The 19,901-nt window shown below is 40.1% G+C and overlaps 1 protein-coding gene across 6 annotated transcripts in view; it reads right to left on the reverse strand.

Moving 5' to 3' along the window:
- The window catches only part of ABR (ABR activator of RhoGEF and GTPase), a 129,090-nt gene that overhangs the window by 4,495 nt on the left and 104,694 nt on the right, over positions 1-19,901 (reverse strand). For 5 of the 6 annotated variants that reach the window (XM_053457017.1, XM_053457018.1, XM_053457020.1 and 2 more), the window contains 2 exons: positions 851-910; positions 166-275 (listed from right to left, as the gene is read on the reverse strand). In XM_053457017.1, coding sequence (XP_053312992.1) covers positions 166-275; positions 851-910 — 170 coding nt within the window. Of the gene's footprint in view, positions 1-165; positions 276-850; positions 911-8,625; positions 9,113-19,901 lie in introns of those variants that run through there. The other variant, XM_053457023.1, reaches the window with a different exon arrangement.

Raw genomic sequence — 19,901 nt, forward strand, 5'->3', positions numbered from 1 at the left:
TGGCTCATTAGAGGATCACTAACAAGCCCAACGCATGGGGTGTGCATGAACTGTGTGACATTGACAAGGACTTCTACTCTAATTGGGGAAGTCACAGTAGAACGGCACATTGTATTTAATGAGAGTTCTGAAAATACGACATGGAATAAGGAAGCCTTCACTTACTTTGTCACGACACTTATTTTTACACCAAACACCCCGGTCTGTTTTTTGGAGGGCGTCCTTTTCAAACTCATATCCCGGCTGCTGAACTTCATGGAAAACTCCACTTTAATCTAGAGATGGATAAAAGAACAAGAACCCATCATGAGTATATTAACTTACTCAAAGCCACGGCTAAAGCTCAATGCTGAAGCACTTAGGGATAACAAGTTGTGGTTATTTCACTTCTTGGTAGTCATTACTAATACATTAATAAAGCTCTACTGACCTCTAACACACGGCCATAACCTTTTGCTGTATAGTATAATGGGAAAGCAGCACAGCATATAATGGGGGGCTGTTATTATTTACTGGGATTCTTGTTGCGCAGTTTTGCAGCAGAATCGGGTTTATAGCTAACTTGCAATGGCGCAACAAAAATCATTGCACGCAGCCACGCATGTTTATTATAACATAAGAACAATGTGACAAAACACAATTAAGTAACTGAGTTTGAAGTCTTGTGCATGTACTTTGTGGATAGTTTTTGTTATCTGACCAGCACCTTACAGATTTATTATACTTTTATAGCAACATTTATACAAACCGTGCTGTACTTATAGTGTTAACAGTAATACACACAGTGCATCGAATGCCTAACACTTTCTACAGAGCGGATCACATTAACACCCTGACCCTCTGGACTTACCCCGTTCATTTCGATCACGTCCATGTGCCAGTTCTTGCTCTGGACAGCCTGTGGATCCAGCTGAAAGACACAATTCCATTATTAAGCTTTAAATTGAAATTTACGACAAAACAAATAGTCACAGCCTGTTAAATGATTAGAGCCGGCCTGGTCCCGCACTGCAAGGAGACGGAGCGTCAGCACGTGGAGGAGTCCTCTCTCTATTTACATTGTTTGGAAAGTATTTTTAATAGACATTTTCAGAAATGGCATGACTTGCACACCATTTTCACTGTTCTTATAACCATAAGTATCTACAACAAATACACTATTGTACTGCACCCAGGTAATACAAACTGTTGCACAGTGGCTTAGGGTAACCGCCGTTTCTGGCTTAGGGCTGTGGGAGTTGTAGTGTAGTAGCAGAAAGGCTCCAGTAATAAAGCATATAAAAAAAGCGGCGAGCACATCTGGAACCAAAGCTAAGATATGTCATCGGAGCCAAAGGAGCCGCAGCGATTTGTGCCTTTTACACCTGTCCGGGAGAGAGCAAGTCTTTCCCAAAGACGGCAGCGCTAGATCTATTCCCATCCAATTAGCCTTGGGATAAACATGGGCTCTGTTTTGAAAGTTCAAGTTTTCCATTTCAATAACCAAACAGATTCTAGTCTATTTATAACCCCTGGGAAAGGCATCCAGTAATTTCCTGTCACGGTTTATTTTGCCCGAGGTTTGTGGAATAAGAAAAAATCCACATTGAGGACTGGAGTCTGGGCAGTGGCTCCTGCTATAGCCTGTGCATTAATATGATGTATATGCTGGCGATGACATCACAGCTCATTACACAATACACTCGCTTCTAATATGCATACCGCTTTTTTGTGTTCTCATACACTATTGATGCATTAATAAATATATATTATTTTTAAAGACTTAGTTTGTTGATTGTAATACCTTCTTAGGTGATAGATCCAGTTTAACAGGACACAAATGTTATTGCGAATGGAAATGTTGCTCAGAACGGTTTATCAAGACACAAGATTAACATTATTTTCTTTATATCAGCCTTTTTTATAGATAAAAGTGGAGTTTACGTATTTTGTAAGAAAATGTGATAAAACCTGGTGCATTCTAAAGGCACATGCTTCACAAAGTAAAGAGTATTCATGGCTACAGTGCAGCATATATACTAATCTGTGAATTATGTAAAAATATAGATTTACGTTCCCGGCCTGTCCAAACCCTATGGAAAGATCACGTTTCCCAATCGCGTTACCGCTTGGAGTGGTATTCATGCCATGAAGCTTTTTGAAACACCTCATACATCACCTGTATTGTAAGGTTATTCCACAGAAACGACAATATAACATTAACACTAATCTCCCTTCTAATTTTTAGGTATAAAAACGCCACCCATTTAAGTTAGAACCTAATTTTCTATGAAATTTTAAGTATCTTTTATAACAAAAAAATCCCTGAACAGAAAAACTGCATACTACAGGGATTGTGAACCGACTGCTATATGGTATTAGCAGGGCTTGTCTGCAATACCCCAGCGAAGCCCACTATACCTCTTTGCATTACATTTTTGGAATCTAAAACTGTCCAGATGAGCCAACAGCTGATTTTTGATTCCCTGGCTTGTGGCATCCGTGCTGAACAGATGGATAAAGTCAGTACAGCTTTGATGCGACTGAGTACATGAAAAATCTGCCGGCCAGCACTTTATGACGGATTTAAATAAGATGCTGGATAGAGCAGATACACGCAATATACTCAGTACTTGGACTCCTTGTAAAAGATATCTTAAGTGAATTTGGGATATTGGAGAATTTCCTTTCCTGTCCATAGTAATCAAAATGGGGAAAAAAACCACTTTTCTATCAGTACCTTTTTTTGCTCTTATCCCATAGCATAATATAATGAAAAGTTATTTCAGTACAATAACTACACTAGCAGGTAACTACAACATGGTGATACTCTAAAAGTGATGTGTATGTACAATCTATATATATATAGTATACAGAGTTTTACGCATTTAGGTTTACTATCTGTTTGGTATACTTGATTATGTGAGTTGATCCACGGCACATAAAGGGTGAGGGGTTCATAAAATAGATCATCTAGAAAACGGAGCTTCCAATGGTTTTTGCCGTGATGTGCGGCGTCTGAAATACAAGCTGCCCCAGATGCCAGTTTTGAGCTGAATAAGGTAACGGTCTCGGCGAAGCATGCTTTCCTTTGATTGCCGACATAACAGGTCTTGATCTGAAAGACCTCTGGCTATTTAAGGAGCATTATTATGGAAACACTATGTTCTTAAATCAGAGACCAAAGGCTTCCACGACTTCAGATCTTCACTGTGCCGGCGTTTTATTTATTTACAGACAGATGTTCAAGTAGATAATATCGAGTCTCGGGGAATCAAGCAATCAGGAGAAAAAGTAACCGCAAAGCAACTGAAAATGCAGCCGGAAAAAACGATATTTTTAACAAAGTATAACATGGTCAAATAGTCTATTGTATATTATTTTATGCCCTATGATATGAAAAGTGCAAACCAAAACCTCAAATGTTATTCTAAGGTCCCCATTCACTAGATGGAAGATCTATGGGATCCCCTGTTGGATAAAATCCCCCATCTGTGTTACAAAAGGCTAAATATTTATTTCAGTTTGGGCAGCCAGTGGTTTTAACCTCAACCATTATATAATATAAATAACCCCAAAAATGATCAGTCGGTGGTGGTTTGAAGGGAGCACAATATAGCAAGCTCATCTGATAAACGAGGGTACTTTCTGTGCACCATTTATTTGTATTCTGGATTTCTTTTTATTCATATAGTTTAATGTTTTGTATGTTTGCTTTAAGAGGGGATTTGGACACTTTTTTCACGCTGAAGGCTGTGGTGACTAAACCTGGTTTTGTGCTCTAATGAGACTTGGGAATCTGGGAAGCCCCGAGCTCAGGTCTCATGAATGATGAGATGTAGCGACAGCCTGCAATTTCCTACAACCAGTCAGTATAACGATAGTCTCTCATGACCTGCTCACAAACTTGTTATACCACGTTCTCTACTAAATCTTTACCTTGAAACGGCTTTCCCCCCTAATACATGTTCCATAGTAATATTTAGTGCAATAGTTTAAAATTACATTAACATACTTGATTTAAATAGAATGCATTGACATGCATTCTCCAGGGCCTGTCCACCAAGAGCAAATGGCTAAGATTTCCCATCCTAAGAGACTTCAAAGGGATGCTTAAAGGGTATTGGATTTTGATGTTTTTTTTGCATGCGCAACTAACAAGCTCCAGTAACTGCAATTAAGACGAGCAGCTCTCCTGAGTCAGCAGGTAGTGCTCTTTAATGCACTGCAGCTTCCCCTGCGCGCCTCTCTCAAGGGTACACAGAACAAAGGAGGTATTCACGTATAGCAGGAGGAATAGAATACTTCTTATATATCCAAATGACCAGCTGATGACACCCAGTTATCCATCAAAAACCCAATTAGCGACTCAACAGAGCACGTTGCTACCTCAGTTCATGGTGCTGCACACCTGGTAAACATGCATGCCCATCTGCCTTTGTACTTATTACTGTGTTAAATATTATATTTGCTGGCTCTGGTGGAATAAGATTATTTTAAACAGGCATACCTGGAATTATTCTTTAGGAGGCAAGTCGTGCTCACTACATTTCACGACCTGTAAAAATTAAATGAAGAATACGCTTCCAATGCTCCCAGATTACTACTTGGTTGGAGCCGGTACTTTATTTGATGAATAAATATGAATGGCGCGTTACCCACTGACTCCTCGCAAGAATTTTGCCAATGGTTGATAACAGTGCTGAGTGACGTTTTTATTCACAGCGAGGGTGGTAAAGTTCAGGAATACCCTGCCTGTGGATACAGCATACATGGACAGGGCTTCCCTGCTTCATGTGTGGACCTCTAACACCGAGGTTGCGCTGCACAGGCATTTTTTCAGCATCTTTACATGTTTCCCTGTATAATTTTCAGATCTGTATGATTTAGCAGGTTTAGAAACAGCATGGAAACGGTTGCAGCTTTCAGAAACAGCAATCCCAACCAGGAAACCAGTGCCCTGTGCATGTTTCCAATTATACTGGCTGTTGTCAGCGCTGGGGAGGAAATTCGGTAAAGCTATTAGAGCTGGTTTGTGTAAATGCAATTCTAAAGTCACACACCGCACATTTACAATTAGCAAATGTACAAAGAGGAGGATGTCTGGATTTGAGACCTGAACGGATGCAGCTCTATATTCTGCAAGCCATATGCTTTAATGATGTTTAAGCTATGGAGGTTTGAGGGCAACACATCCTTGGCTGTAACAGATCTGTTTCCACTGATGGAAATACCACCAGTTATCATTGAAAGGGGTTCAGCAAACCATGAAAACCCATGATCCAACATTTCAAGAGATCTGGAGATCTGCTTCCTTCAACCAAATTGCACTCATCAATTGCACCGTGCACCCCCATACCACGTATAATCATCACTGGAAGGAAAAGGACTCTGAGGTCCCAGAGAATAAGCTCAGTCTGGAATGGAAGATCAGCTTAAATCAAAGTCTGGAAAATTACTAAAAACATACACTCATTATAGAATCTATATTATAAAATGGTGGAATAATGGGGGGGTTTGAGAAAATTGTTAAATTATAATAGTCGATTACCTTGGAAACAAAATTCCAAAGCAGGGGTTTGTTCATAAATGAAATGACTTAGCATATTAAAGTATTTAATATTTTTCCTAGCCTTAATTTTAGAGTGAGGTCAAAAGAAAACATCTTAAAAATCCAGAACGGAAATATGTTCAGGTATGGAAATTGCTCCATGTGTTTTCGATATGTTGGGGGCCGTTACGATGACCTGTCACAACGCATTAAGGGTTATGCTAGAAATTAATTTTAACTCTGTAAGTGCCAGAGGCTAAGATTAGCACAATTTACGTTGTAAGTTTGGCATATTCAGGTGGTAAAAGTACTGCAGAGATGTTATTGCTTCCCTACTCAGTGAATATATTAAATAATTTGGCATCATTACCAGGGTTTGGATGGAATGCAGTCTGGGATGACAGGAAAAGTACGTTCTACACTTCTGGCAGTCTGCTAGAATTATTAGATTTTCTGGAAGGATGAGATATGTTAAACAAGTAGGAAACAGCGCTACTTAACCATGTTTTAGACGTCTGTTTGTTCGCTGTGCAAACTGTTATATATAAATGGAGGGTGCTGTGCTGAGTACTCACTCACTGAGTACAGACTCCTACAGGTCATTCCAATGCAGCAATGAAACTCTTGCCGCATTCATGGAAGAGAGATTGGTTTCCAGCTATGTGACTCACGACCGCTCGCACCTTACTTTCACAGTGAACCGGACCAACATGATTCATTCCAGTCTGCTGACCTTGGCTGTGTTGTTTCCTAGGACTCTGACATCATCAGTGACATCACTTTCTCCATATGCTCATGAACACCTGTTGACTCATGGGGTCCAGAGACATGCAGATACATTGCCGATTGCCTCATAATTGTAACTACAGCTCCTTAAATCAGATGATGGATGAATTCTGAGCTTTGCGTTTGTCTAAATTAACCAAACATTCATTCAATTGCTATGCAAAATATTAAACCCCTTTCCTCTCCCACATTAGGACTTTACCTTGTAAATCTGTGACTGGTTTAACTCTTTGGAGACAGAGGGGTGACTATTGTACAATATGTTCCTCACCACAAATTGTTTTGCAACTGGCTGTACAATACACCCATTGTTTTAATTTAGTAATGAGAGTTGTAGTCCCAGAGGGCAGCATATTACTCAACTAACAGCTCTAATAGAAGTGCTTGTATTAAATGAATAGTGCAGATACAAAGACAGCAGCTGAGTAAATGACATTTAGAAATATTGAAGAGACAACACATTTATAAAACACGGATTTATGTCACAAGCAAGTGAAGATTATATTTTCAATCCTGGACTTGGTAAACAGGGAAACGCATATCATACCATCAACAGAAGTCCACAGGGGTCGATTATCAGTGGTGTAATCTTGTATACGCTTAAGAATATAGAATTATTCCTGAAAATCTGTATTTTCTATAAAATGCAGCATGGAAGGACTGAAGTTTAAGCTGAGCAGCTCACAAACCAAAACTTATTCAAACCCATAAAAGCTATAGACATTTGTTAACCCTGAAAAGGTCAGTTTCAATCTGTACATTGTGTGTACTGTCCATAGAGCAGCTGCAAGATGAAAAATATGTCTACTATTCCGTACACAAAGCATCTGGCTCTCAATGTACCGAGGTCCTTCACATGAATGGGTCCGAGGACAACACATGCCAGATCTCAGTCCGGATTCCACTATAACAGCTGGACATTCCACAATCGGTGACGGCTTCCACCAGTCCTCAGCTTCATTCAGCCTTGTTTCTATTATACTCACTATAATGAGGAATTGATGCAGAACAACAAATCTGTGATGGGCAAAATATTGTTAAATTGCTTAATTAGGGACCCAAACTGCATTTACTTGACTTGGTCTGCTTTGGCTAGGATGTAGATCATTTATGATCATTTAATACTATGTTAGCAGGAACTATTAGTATTTTTAAGCTTGTACTTTTGCTGTATGCAGAGATGGTAACAATGGTTAGATGTTCACAATTCATTATGAAGGGCCAAAACTGGCAAGTTCCCCCAGCATGAAGGGCCCTGCATAATGTATAAATTAACAGGTGAGAATATTTTGGAGAAATCTTACTCATTTAAGTATACTTAACAGAGGGCCAGACAAGCTTATCCTCGAGCCAAAAGCTCATTGGGTTCATAACTCCTTAATGTATATTGAAGTCATTATACATAACTCTCCTGTCAACTCTGCCTTTAGTGAATAAGCTGCAGTATTCAAAGTCAAATTTAGCAGAAGTCTGCTCTAAAGCATCTTTTTCTACCGTCTAAAAAGACCACGCGTGCCAATGATTTCTCAAACTGAATCTAGACTCCATGGAACAGTCCGGCAGTGAAGCAGCTCACATTTACCACGCGCATGTTATATTACATTTCAAAAACAGACTAAATGGTTCACCTTTTAAGCTATAAGGATCTTCACTACTTCTAGGTAATTCACTGTGAAGTCTGAGGAACGTGCGACCATCCTGCTGTTTTTGAACACCCATTGCTCTCAGTCAGCCAACAGTGATGGTAATTGTAGTCCAATAGAGCAGAGGATGTCAAACCCTCTGAAACATCAAACCCTTGTGTGAAAAAAGAAAGCTCTCACTCATGTACAGATGTCTTCAATTATTAACAGCTCAAACGGGAATTCATGCAGGAACCAAGACAGAACACAGAAAGAGACTATCACTGCCTCATTTTATTACTGATAAAACAAAGAAGCTCCCGACTACCCCTTGTTATACATTTAAACCATACAACCTTACTTAATGGACCCAAGGCAACTTGCAATGGTGGTGGAATTGGTTCTACTCATGAGAATTACAACGTTAGTAGTTTACCCAGTGAAACGTAATGCGGACAAATAACAGATAGGTGAGCAAAACACAAAGGCTTCAACTTTAAAAGCACGACTTGTGTTTTGCTCTGAATTTTGCTATCAATTTAAAGTAAACATAAGACCCAATCAGTTACTTCAACAAAGTTCTGTGATTTGCTTTAGTAGTTTGCATTGCTTAGCAGACTCCGAACCAGTCAGCAACAAAAATACACAAGAGGGTACTAGACTAAGCCCCATATAATTTTCCTTTACCTTTTGCCTTAGCAGCTTGTTGCGGACTCTGCCCCATAGTCGGGCCCCTGTGTTGGCGGGGCGTTTGGCCCCTGGCTCTTGTAACCTGTCCAAGCAGCAATGTTCTAGGTGTTCACATACTGAGTTCAGATTGCAGTCTGTCTGCATTAAAACCTCCGTCATGTTCAGCTGCGCTCTTCCGTCCTTCTGATATGAAATAATCTGGAACGTTATCACCGGGCGATTTCCTTTAGGTCACTCTCCCCTACGGATCACTTCAAACACCTGCACAAAGGAGACTTGTTTCTGGCTTCCCACCCTGCTGGTCACTGCTCCCTCTGTGTCCGTCACGCCTCATGGATGGGTCTTGCACAAGAACAAATCGATGGAGAGGTATGCCAGTCAGCATATACCGGAACCACAGCTTAGCGTCCAACTCAAAGTAAACAGAAGACAGCTGATAGCAGAATACCGGCGCTCACCATCCTCTACTACATGTAACTGAGCCCAGAGCACTACAGAAGGGGGTTCAAAAGGCAGCCTCCTCCTGCTTACTCCTCCCATCAGCAAAACTCAACCCCCTTAACTCTTAAAGAACCATTTTACTGGAAAAGCATTGCAAACCAAGTATGCACCGCAGCACTAAGGGGGTTAAAATAAAACCCAGAAATGTGCGGTATATAATGCTTAAATATAGGATAGCAAAATGTGTTGCTTCAACAGCAGATATCCATATCTAATAAAGTTAGCCTGTATAAATATTTGAAATGCCAAATAACCCATGTTACTGAGAAATTTTCTCCACCAAGGTCACGTCAGGCTCAGGAGAAAAGACATTTTCCTGTAGAAATTATACTGCAGGCAATTTACACAAATGCAGTGTTTCCAGCACAGCCCAACACCTCCAGTCCTTTCTTTACAGGGGTAATGGAGGTGTCACACACTATGAACATGCCTTCATGCACACAGCAATCTGCCAGTTGGCAGCTGGCTACGCGAGAGCGGCTAAGGAAATCCCAGCCAATCCTCCCATCCATGGAAAAACGCAAGAACGAGAAACGAGGTCAGACAGAACCTTTCCTCTAACGGCAGGCTGCTCACATTCTATACTCCTGGCTTTTTATTACATTCATTTCCACTTGGATGTTATTTCTATCCCAGTGGAACCTGGCCAATGAAACCACATTCCAGATGCCCATAGAGGTGTATCAATTGTTACACTGACATTTTATGATGATTAAGGTGACCAGAGATTACTTTTCTCTGGATTATGTAGCCACAATACTATAACAAAAAAACGTTACCAGCACGACGACTACTTTAGCAGGGTAAACTAATTCAATTTTTTTTAAAGAAACTAAACTCAGAGGCCCATTCAATAAATGATTGGAATAATGATTACGTGTAGATATATATATATATATATATATATATATAGTAACAATTTGTACATTATATTTGCAATCATCAAGCCTTTACATGCTTGTGAGGGTGTTAAGGGGGACAAGATAGTGATGGAGAAAGATACAGAGTTGCCAGATGTTCTCATGATCATCAACCGTTTAATGCATTTAACTCTAGCTGACAAACACTTCCAAGTTGCAACGTTTCTCATTTCTTTCAATCAACGAGCGGTCACTTTGCCCGTATTCTATCGGTCAATAAATAACAGTATAACAATCCAGCAGAAGCTGTGGGAGCCCTTCCTATCACACAAGCACTAGATAACGTCTTACGTTATGGTGATTAGGTTGTATATAGGGCATATTATTACAGCACTTCAGAAAATATTACAGAAATCTGGAACGGTCAGACATTATACCAGGAACTTAGACTGATGCCCTTGGCCTGGGGTCACATCATATGTCAACCTAGAAGTAGCTAGGACAATGGTTAGATGGATCAAACATTTTAATACATTTTAGAATGCTATGGCAGCAAAAACCCAAACAAAAAATTCTAATCCCACCAAATGAATACTGATGTCAAAAGTCTATTCACTAATAGAGTTCCCAGTAGAGTTGTGGTTTAAACACTCGTTTCACAATTCATTATAAAGGGCCAAAGTTGGCAGAGCTGAGCTGGCCCTGCATAATGTACAATGTAATTGGTAAGACGACTTTGGAGAAATCTTACTCATGTATCGACACTTAACAGAGGGCCGGGCAAGCTTATCCTGCAACAGAAGCTTACTGGACTTGGACAGCATTTCCTTTGCAACATTCTCTGCAAAGGGAAAGCACTGTTTAAACCGTGTTTAAATTGCTTACTTACAATAACAAGCAAAGCGGAGCAGTGTCTGTATCTCCACCTTTTAACACACCTCATTTCATGTTTTAGACAGCAGGCTTCAACTTAGTGCCACGTGGCCAAAGCTGCATGATTAATTACGCTACTGAACCGGCCTTCCACCTTCTAGAGCTTCTTTCCGCAAATGGACTTGATAACTTACTGTGCAGTATCACAAGGGCTGTTCCACAAACTCAGAAATTAGAAAGCAATAATAATAAAGGGCCAAAACACTGGAGAATCAACAGGTACAATATGGCAGCTAAACCGACTCTTTGTAAAAGGTAAGATCAATGAACAGTTCAGGGTCAGTGAGCAATAGGTTTGAAACCAGTTTACTTCTAAGGGTTGGAACCCCAATGCAGGCTGGCAGGCAGCTCTCAAGGAGAATTTTGTGGACAGGAGGTCAAGTCAGAGGGTGCAAGGAAAGCCACAAGGCAACGAGTATTACTTTTCAAAACAGGAACCTTCAACTGTATGCTTTCATCTTTTGGACAGTCTACAAGTCCTGGCTATACTGAAGGAATACACATCTTTGTCTTTCACTCAGGACGGGTTTTATATACATTGCCCAGACCCAGGCTCGCATTACACAGAGATGCAGAATTGTAGACTGCACTTTGCTGCATTCAGCTCAACAATACTGCAACTATTGTATGTAACACGTGAGTACAGCAAGAAGTGTTTGTATACCATGGAAATATGATTTAATGCTGCCTCCTACTTCATAACTTCAAAAATACTTTTACATTGGTTACGTTTCATTAAACATTTGATAAGTAGAAATTTTTTTTACATCGCCTGGGATTTAAATACCCCTGGTGAGGAAAAATGTAGTGGACACAAACTATTCCAAGCCAGGTATGTGGCAGGTTTTGTAGCACAATGCTACACAAATGCCCATTGTACATTTTGAGGTCTCTCTGGAACATACAGAGTTACAGCTTCATATAAATCCGGCAGCATAAGGACTATAGCCAAATAAAGAAAAGAAAAAAAAAAAAAAAAAGAGAAAAATTGATTTTTTTTTTTTTTTTAAACAGATCTTCTAAAGTCTATAATTGACTCTTTGAAGTAGCAAAGCTAAGATAAGACACAAACATATTTAAATTAAAGAGCGGGTTTTTGCTATTCGGGGTGATTTTACAGATTGTGTTTCCTATGGCAACAACAAAAAAAAGAATAGTTTAGGCATTTATGCATAATATTACAGAGCACAAAAGATCCAGTGAATGTTGGTGCTCTGGAGACCCGGAGACATTTATTATCATGTACATTTCGTGCACACAGTTGGTCTCGTATACGGGATCGCTGCCACTCGCGATACAAGCTCCTGACAGTAGCTGATAAGGACAGCTGCAGTCAAACAAAAGCTACTTGGGTCTTCAACGGGATACATTTTCCTTCCAAAACAGGGACAAAGAACGAATTGCAGGGCAGCTCAAGTCAGTGTTCAGAGGAAAAGCTAAATCTCATTTGTTCTGGGGGGCTGCTTAGTTTAGAGTAGTTTATAATGGGGGGGAGCATGATTTGCACTGGTTTCTAACAAACGGCATCAGCATCTATAAGCCCCTCAGTGCATCCGTTGACAGATCTCATTGACAATACATGACCCTGGGTGTGGAAGGATAGCACCTTAATTAACATACACTATGATAGATGAAGCTATTCTGTAGAGCCAGGATAGGTACCTGACCCTGATATTAATGTACAAACTACTGCGGTTACAAAGCTTAGAATACTTTAAATAGCCAACTAATCCAGGACATAGGGTGAAAATAAGGATACCCTACTATAAAAACAACCAGAAGCTGGATGGCCATCTCTGACAAGCAGTGCAGAGTCTGTAATCACCCAATAGTGATCTGAATGAGGATACCCCGCAGCTCCAGTCACAGCGGACTATGAGTCCCATGATGCCTAGCGTCTATCTCTGTAAGCCTCCTTAACCTAGTGCGTGTACATCTATATGTGTAGAACATTCAGCATTTTTACCCAGAGTGTTAAATGAAATCCCTTTGCATAAACAATAATTAAGCCAGTTGTTTGCATTTATTTATTTGAACTTCTACTAGTAATAAGAGCTGGCAAAAAGATAACAGCATTGCATTCCCTCTGCTCCTGGGCTATAAGACCACATGAGTAAGTAAAGCAAATAGTTAAAAACTACAAATGTCCCATGCAAGCTAAAATAAAATACTTCCAGAATTGGCAGAAATTATATGACCTTTTAAGGGCAAGAAGAAAAAAAAACAACAGATTTTTCATACAATCCCACGAGAGGGCTGAGGGGACAAATGAAATCCACATTTAAAAAGCCCACATCTTTTTTTTTTTTTTTTCAGCAGAATTGCCCGTAAGCCACATCTGCTTGCAATCACAGACCTCCTTCCCAGATGGGCCAGCACCAGCAACGGCAAAGACACGAGAGGCCGGGCAGACTTCGGTGACAGGCGTAGATAACACCCAATGTGTTTACTTAGAGTGCTTCTATAGACTCAACGCCGAGTTGTCATCCCGGCGTCACCATCAAAGCAACCTACTCGGCACATCATCTAAGCCTTCCATAAGGTCCTACACATCTAAGTGCTAAACGTCCATATAGCAATAAAGTATGGGTGATGTAACAAAATATAACTAGCTTGAACACATTATTCCATATTCAACACGCGACAATCTTTTCATTGAACAGTCTAAAGAGACTAAGCTGATTGTCCCTCTCAGTGCCAGAAGGATGAGCAATGCATGCCTTAACACTGCTGTAACTCAGATGCGGGTCTGATAAGAGGTCAGTGGGCAAATACTGCTTTATCCTTCAAGAGTCGTTCTATGACCTTTATGTACAAAGGCAAATTTTGTCTCTGACTGCGGCACAGTCTAATGCTTTAATAAGGTCCCCACTCCTCTGCCACTAACTTCTGTACATTTAGTATTATACCATGGCACGAGGATAAAATTAGGTAACACTGCATGCGCAATGGTATGGTCCAGCGCTTGTTCTCAGTGAGGAATAAACATTTATAATGATGGAGGGAGAGGCACTGGGCTCTTCGACAGGGAATCACAGAGGGAATGAAGGAAAAGACAGAATTTTGTATAATAATTGATTTAAAAAATAAAGCAGGCTAGTGGTCTGGACTTTTTAAAACTAGCATCTAGCATAACAGAACCTACAACTTTTCATAAAGGTTGGGCGTGCAAAATCTCCAAGAGCTTACAGTTTGACAGGCCCACTCTAGTACTCAGGTTCTGCTAAATATCATAAGGAAAAGCTCCCTTACCAAGATTGCTGTAAGGTTTCTTCCTCGGGGAATAGTAATGGTTTATTTTCCCTTTTGAAATAACTGACACTACAGAATGGGTCACATTAAAAAATAAGCAAACAGCAACACAAGTTCAATACAGTTTAATGCACAGCGAGCAGCCAGAAGGCGCACAAAGGCTTAATGTCTGTATTTGTGCTGTAAGCGTAGACTAGGATATGAAATCTATTTATTTTCATAACACAAAACCCCATATACTTTTCTTTAAAGGACGGGGTCTGAGGATGGTTGTTTGGTTAACTACATTTGTTTGACGCTCAACAGAAATAATCAGGCTGAGAGGCAGGCAAACAATCTAGGTTGGAATGCCTCTTATTGCCTTTCCTAAACCCTGCAAAGCATTAACATTCCTGTGCAAGGGACAGGAAGGTCTCCATAATCTGCCTGCTGCCATACGATCAAAAAACAAAAACGTTGAGAGAAAGTATCATTCCATTTAAATTCGCCAATTAAGAAACCATTATGGAGGAGTGCAGCCTGGAAGGCGTCATAAGGGCTAAAGGTGACCGGGACTCCTTTGTTACCTGTCTACTCTTGCTGTAGTAGCAAAATACTAGGAGTAAGATGATGCTATAACTTAAACCAATTACATCAGGGGCAGGCATTCCTTTCATGGCTGATGACAACTCATTAGACAGACTTTAATCTTGTGGCATTCTCAGTGAGGGTCAGTCAACTTCACTCTATTGCTCAACTAGTTATCTTGTCTGTTATCTATTTATAGAGAAGCTCAAGTCCAAAATGTTGGGCTAAATAAGATTGCATGCATTATAAGTGTAGTATTTTATGCTTTCTCAACAAAGAAGTGGAATATGTAGCAAAGGAACATTTAGGGCTGTTGCCTAATCACTCTGTACGACTTGTTCCCAGATGCGCTCCTTCATCTAATTATAATTTATTTATTTTTGCTGAATCTGTAAAGCACGTGTATTTCATGATCGGACTTCCCCTTGTTGTAAGAAGGGGAGTTAAAACAAAACTGGCTGTAGAAATTGGGCTCGGTTAGGTACTAAAGAGACAGCGGATAAAGATGCTGGTAATCCATTGCCATCTCTGCAAGTTCCAACTGGGTTTAAGGCAGAGACCTCCACATGATCCATTTCACTTCATCACTTCTATGGGGCGTTCCAATAGTTACGATGTCCAGGTCTTGGGAATGTTTGGGACAGATAAAAAGCAACTTAAAATACATTTTAAATTGTTCAAGATGAGATCAATTTAAACCATTACGCCAGCAAAGTTAGAAAGTAAATGGTTTCCCCCCCATGGATTCTGTTAAATTAGAGTTTGAATGAAGTTATAAAAAGCCTCCACCACACAACACTAGCAGTAGTGATTCTGCTTTTCAGATATGCGATCCAGAACTCCCACATTTTATGTTCACATTGCATCATAACCACGAAGCGTTCCGCATCTCAGTATCAAATCTATTAAGGAGCATCCCACAAGCCACCCATGTAGACCATTTGTATCTCAGTCTCGCTACAGCTATATCTGTCCCTGGTCATATCAACGTCCTGGGAGTGACAGCACTTAGTCTAAACAAGACTTTAAATGGCTGGGATAAAAGGTCAGGACCCTGATCTGTTAGTGTAAGGGGTAGAAACACAGAAGGGGGGAGCTTGCTTGACAGATGTGTCCATGAGGCAGATGGGATGCCTTCCCATCAGTTACTCGCCCCTCTGATCTACAGACGCATACTTCAGATGCAGCAACACAGAGTTCAATGTCTGAGCTCATTAGCAAAGTAATGTTGTGTTTGCTGAACACTTGTGTGCAGAGATAATGGTCAGGCAGCCGTGATCACTGGCATATAACCCTTCCTGAAAAGCTCAAAATGTTCAACAATTCAAATGCTCCAAAAATATCCCCACGTACCCAAGGAAAGCCCTCTGCATCCAACTTAGAGAGGAGCAATTTAAGCAAATTAACACAAAATGGCTTGATTTACTACAGATTTTTTTTTACATAAATCAAAAAAGATGATACAGTCTAACACTTTAAGTTTACAGAACTAGAATTCTTGACCACCATATGGCATGAATTATCACACAATTTTTTAAACCCATTTATTTCTATTTTTTAAACATACATACTGTGAAGCTCACCCGGAGGCCGCACTCCATAATGCCACGATTTTTCTTTCAAAAGCAGTAAAACGCTATAACTGTTTTCTAACCGAGAAACGTATTATTAGTCCATTAACACACAGCCACTTACGCCAATAATAATAATAATAATCATACATCCTTACGGTTCTTGCTGCCTGCGTTCAACACAACTGGCTAATCAGGTAACAATATAAAGGGACAATGGTAGGATAAATATTTTATCTATACTTACAATTACTTACTTAGGCATTTACTATGAAAGCTATTTTCTTAACTCTTTCATGGTAGGAGGACAATGGTCTTGGCCAACTGAGATAATCCTGGGGGGGGGGGGTTAACCGGCTGATTGATATTTCTAAAATGATGCCATGTACCTAATGTATCGGCTTGTCATAGTCTGTCAATTCTAGTTTTGTCATTCCCCTAATATGTATGCATTGTAAGAAGTGCTGCTTAAATTGCGCTATATAAATGAGATAATAATGTAGACTTGAAATATTCAGAAATCACCTACTTGTCAAATAAAAAGACTAACCATGAAATCAAGTCAATGTCAGGTGGATATCCCTATCAAGCCCTAAACTTTATAGGTCACATATGCCCTGACGTATTCACCCGGAGACGAGTAATAATATAGATTTGTTTGTCCTGTTGGCCTTTGGGGGGCTGGTGTGCAGACGTGAACGGCGCACATTACTTGCTCCATGTAACAAGGCACACGTGGCTTTGGACAAGCAAGTAAATTGACATAACGTTGAGATGCAACCAGGAGAAGCATTAATCTTCTTACGCCAGCCTCAGCTGTGACCCTTTCACATATTCAGCAATTGTGACAGCAGAAGATGGGGAGAGGGATGAATATGTACAAGGTGTTTCAAGGACAATTAAAACAGAGACTCTCCCCTATAACAAGCATCAGGGCTGAATTGTTGCTCCAGAAAGAGAAATTAAGTAAAATTATGGACTGCCAAAAAGACAGAAGCACTAGTCACATTCATCCCTGTTTTAAGGGAGTTACTGTATCAAGGACAAAACATAAATAATGCATATAAAAAAGTACCAGTAACCACCGCAGCTTCAACAATATAGTGATGAGTGAGAAGCGGGTTTATTGATTGCACATCATCGCGGTTATCCATATGGCCACCACCTTCCTCTCTTACTGTCCTAACTGACTGAGGACTACAAAGTACCATACAACGATCAAAGCGATTATAGGATTAGTTCTTTCCCTTTAAATAGAAATGGCCATTCAGATCAATTTTATACAGACATCAGAGCTGTGCTGCACTAATACGTCAATATTCTCTGACTCCGGGAGGGGGTCCAACAAGATCCCACCACCAAGCAAAAAATAGGTAATATATAAAGCGGCGTAGATCTCATACGCATTAAAGTGTATATGATGGCTGGTGTGTACCTTTAATGCCCCCTAGTGCAGTTCATATAGCAGATTTGTTCTAAAGAAGCAGTTGGTAGGAGGCAGATAAATCCATAAAAAGCACATGCTAACCCAGCAAAAAATAAAACACAGTACACACCGCTCTTTAAAAAGAGCTATTTTGGGTGCCTTGGATTCAGGGCTGGGAACTTTTCTAACTCACCAAGACTCTCAAGATGTTTAATCATTTGAATGCCACGTACAACACATTGCGCTGCTCTCACAGGGAGCCTCTGCACCCCAACGCTGCTCACAAATCATTTCATCATGGTGGGAATTTAGTGAATGAGGATGTTGGCACCGAGAAGTTATGTACGCTGAGATAATGATATAAACAGCAGGGCATCGACAGAGATTACTAGATCACCTCCTAAGACAACACATGGGAACACTGTCTGGAAAAACATGATAAGCAATGTAATATTAACCCCTTAAGGACAATGGGCGGTCCCTAAACCCATTGAAAACAATGCATTTTGAGCCCGTACGTGTATAGGCTTTGTCATTAAGGGGTTAATAAAACAAAGCAAACACAAGCAATTTGTATAGAGGTAATGCTAAAGGACAAACAGCCATTTATATGAAGCACAAACAGGTTTGATTCTGTTAACACGTTAAATACATTAATAAGAGGTGTCAGCAGAAGAAGATATCCCAGGTCTTCTAAATAATAATAAAGAAACCGGTTTACCCATTAAATGGTTTTCACTAATATCCGGATAGCCACCAGTTCAAACAGCATGGTTTATCGTAATTTATCATCTTACTGAGCTTCTGTTACATCGGGAACTGAAGACCAGAACTGTATATAATAGGCATTCCTTTAAACATTATTATGTTTATTATTACCCCCTCAAATTTATTGCGATGACAACAAATCACCTTCAAACCGTATGAATGAATTTGTTTTTAGAAAGACGTGAATGAGAACACATTATGTCAGATTATATATGAATATATTTGTGTGTTAATTTATTCATCTTTCTTTTCTTAATAAAGTGTATGTTTCCCGAATGGACCTTTTGCACAGTGGAAAACATAACTCATTTTCTTTTTATTTAAGGTGCCAATTTTAAAAACCTACAGAGCTTACATTGAGAAAATTGCAGACACGGTCTCTTTAACCGGGATCTCTGTCTGAGCTCTGGTTTTTAATATAGCAGGGAAAGCGTACATTTATCTCGTGTACATATCACCTCGATGCATTGACCCCGGTTCAGTGGGAGGAAAGCATTTACATAGGGGGCCTTGGAAAGGGTACCGGCCGCTTACATAACCTCTTTACCAAGGGAAATGAGAAATTAACTGCATTCTTGCTTTTTCCCTAAAGGGAATCGTATAGAAGCGGAAGCTGAGCCAAACTCCAAGGTTACAAGGTATAGAAACAATGACTAGGGCTGAATTCTAACTACATTACGTGATAAGGTAAACATCAGAAGACCTTTACCCCATCGCAGAGAGCCGCAGAATATGATGTCTTTATACTGTGGATACCAATAAACAATACTCCACAAAAAAAAAAACAAGAAAACATTTTCCCTCATGCTGGAAACATTCTCAACAGGCACCGGAAATTAACCGGGGTAAGACTATCAAGTTCCAGAGCTATGCAAACTCAGTACTTCAAGCCTCAAAGTATTCGAACAACACAGGTGAAGCCCTTTGTATAGATTTGTGGATAATGGGGCTGACACCGGGGTGATCGGATGAGTGAAATTAAAGCTGAAAAAGCGTGATTTTCATAGCTCTATTAGGTTTATTATTTTGATGCAATAACATAAAATAACAGCATAGTAATTATTACACTTGTGCATTCAGATTCATACAAATTGCAAATTTACCGAATTTCTGCGGTACATACGAATCCCCCAAAACAAGGAAAGATCCCCCTCTGGGTCCACATTCACTCGCACTCCTTCACACTCTCTAAATCTTTCCCTACCTTATCTGCAGACCACTTCCGCATCTTCTATCATCTCCTTTCCCTAACCTATCTAACTAATCTTCAATCCTTAATCTATATTTTTCTTAACCTGGGAGCAACACAGTTGGCGCCCAACGTAGGGCTCGAGAAAGTCCCAGGTGCCAAAACGGGCCGCTGCAGTGCACCGCCATATAGCCCTCAGTTCACGT

Source organism: Spea bombifrons, chromosome 2, assembly GCF_027358695.1.
Source record: "Spea bombifrons isolate aSpeBom1 chromosome 2, aSpeBom1.2.pri, whole genome shotgun sequence".
In the NCBI taxonomy this organism is placed as follows: Eukaryota; Metazoa; Chordata; class Amphibia; order Anura; family Pelobatidae; genus Spea; species Spea bombifrons.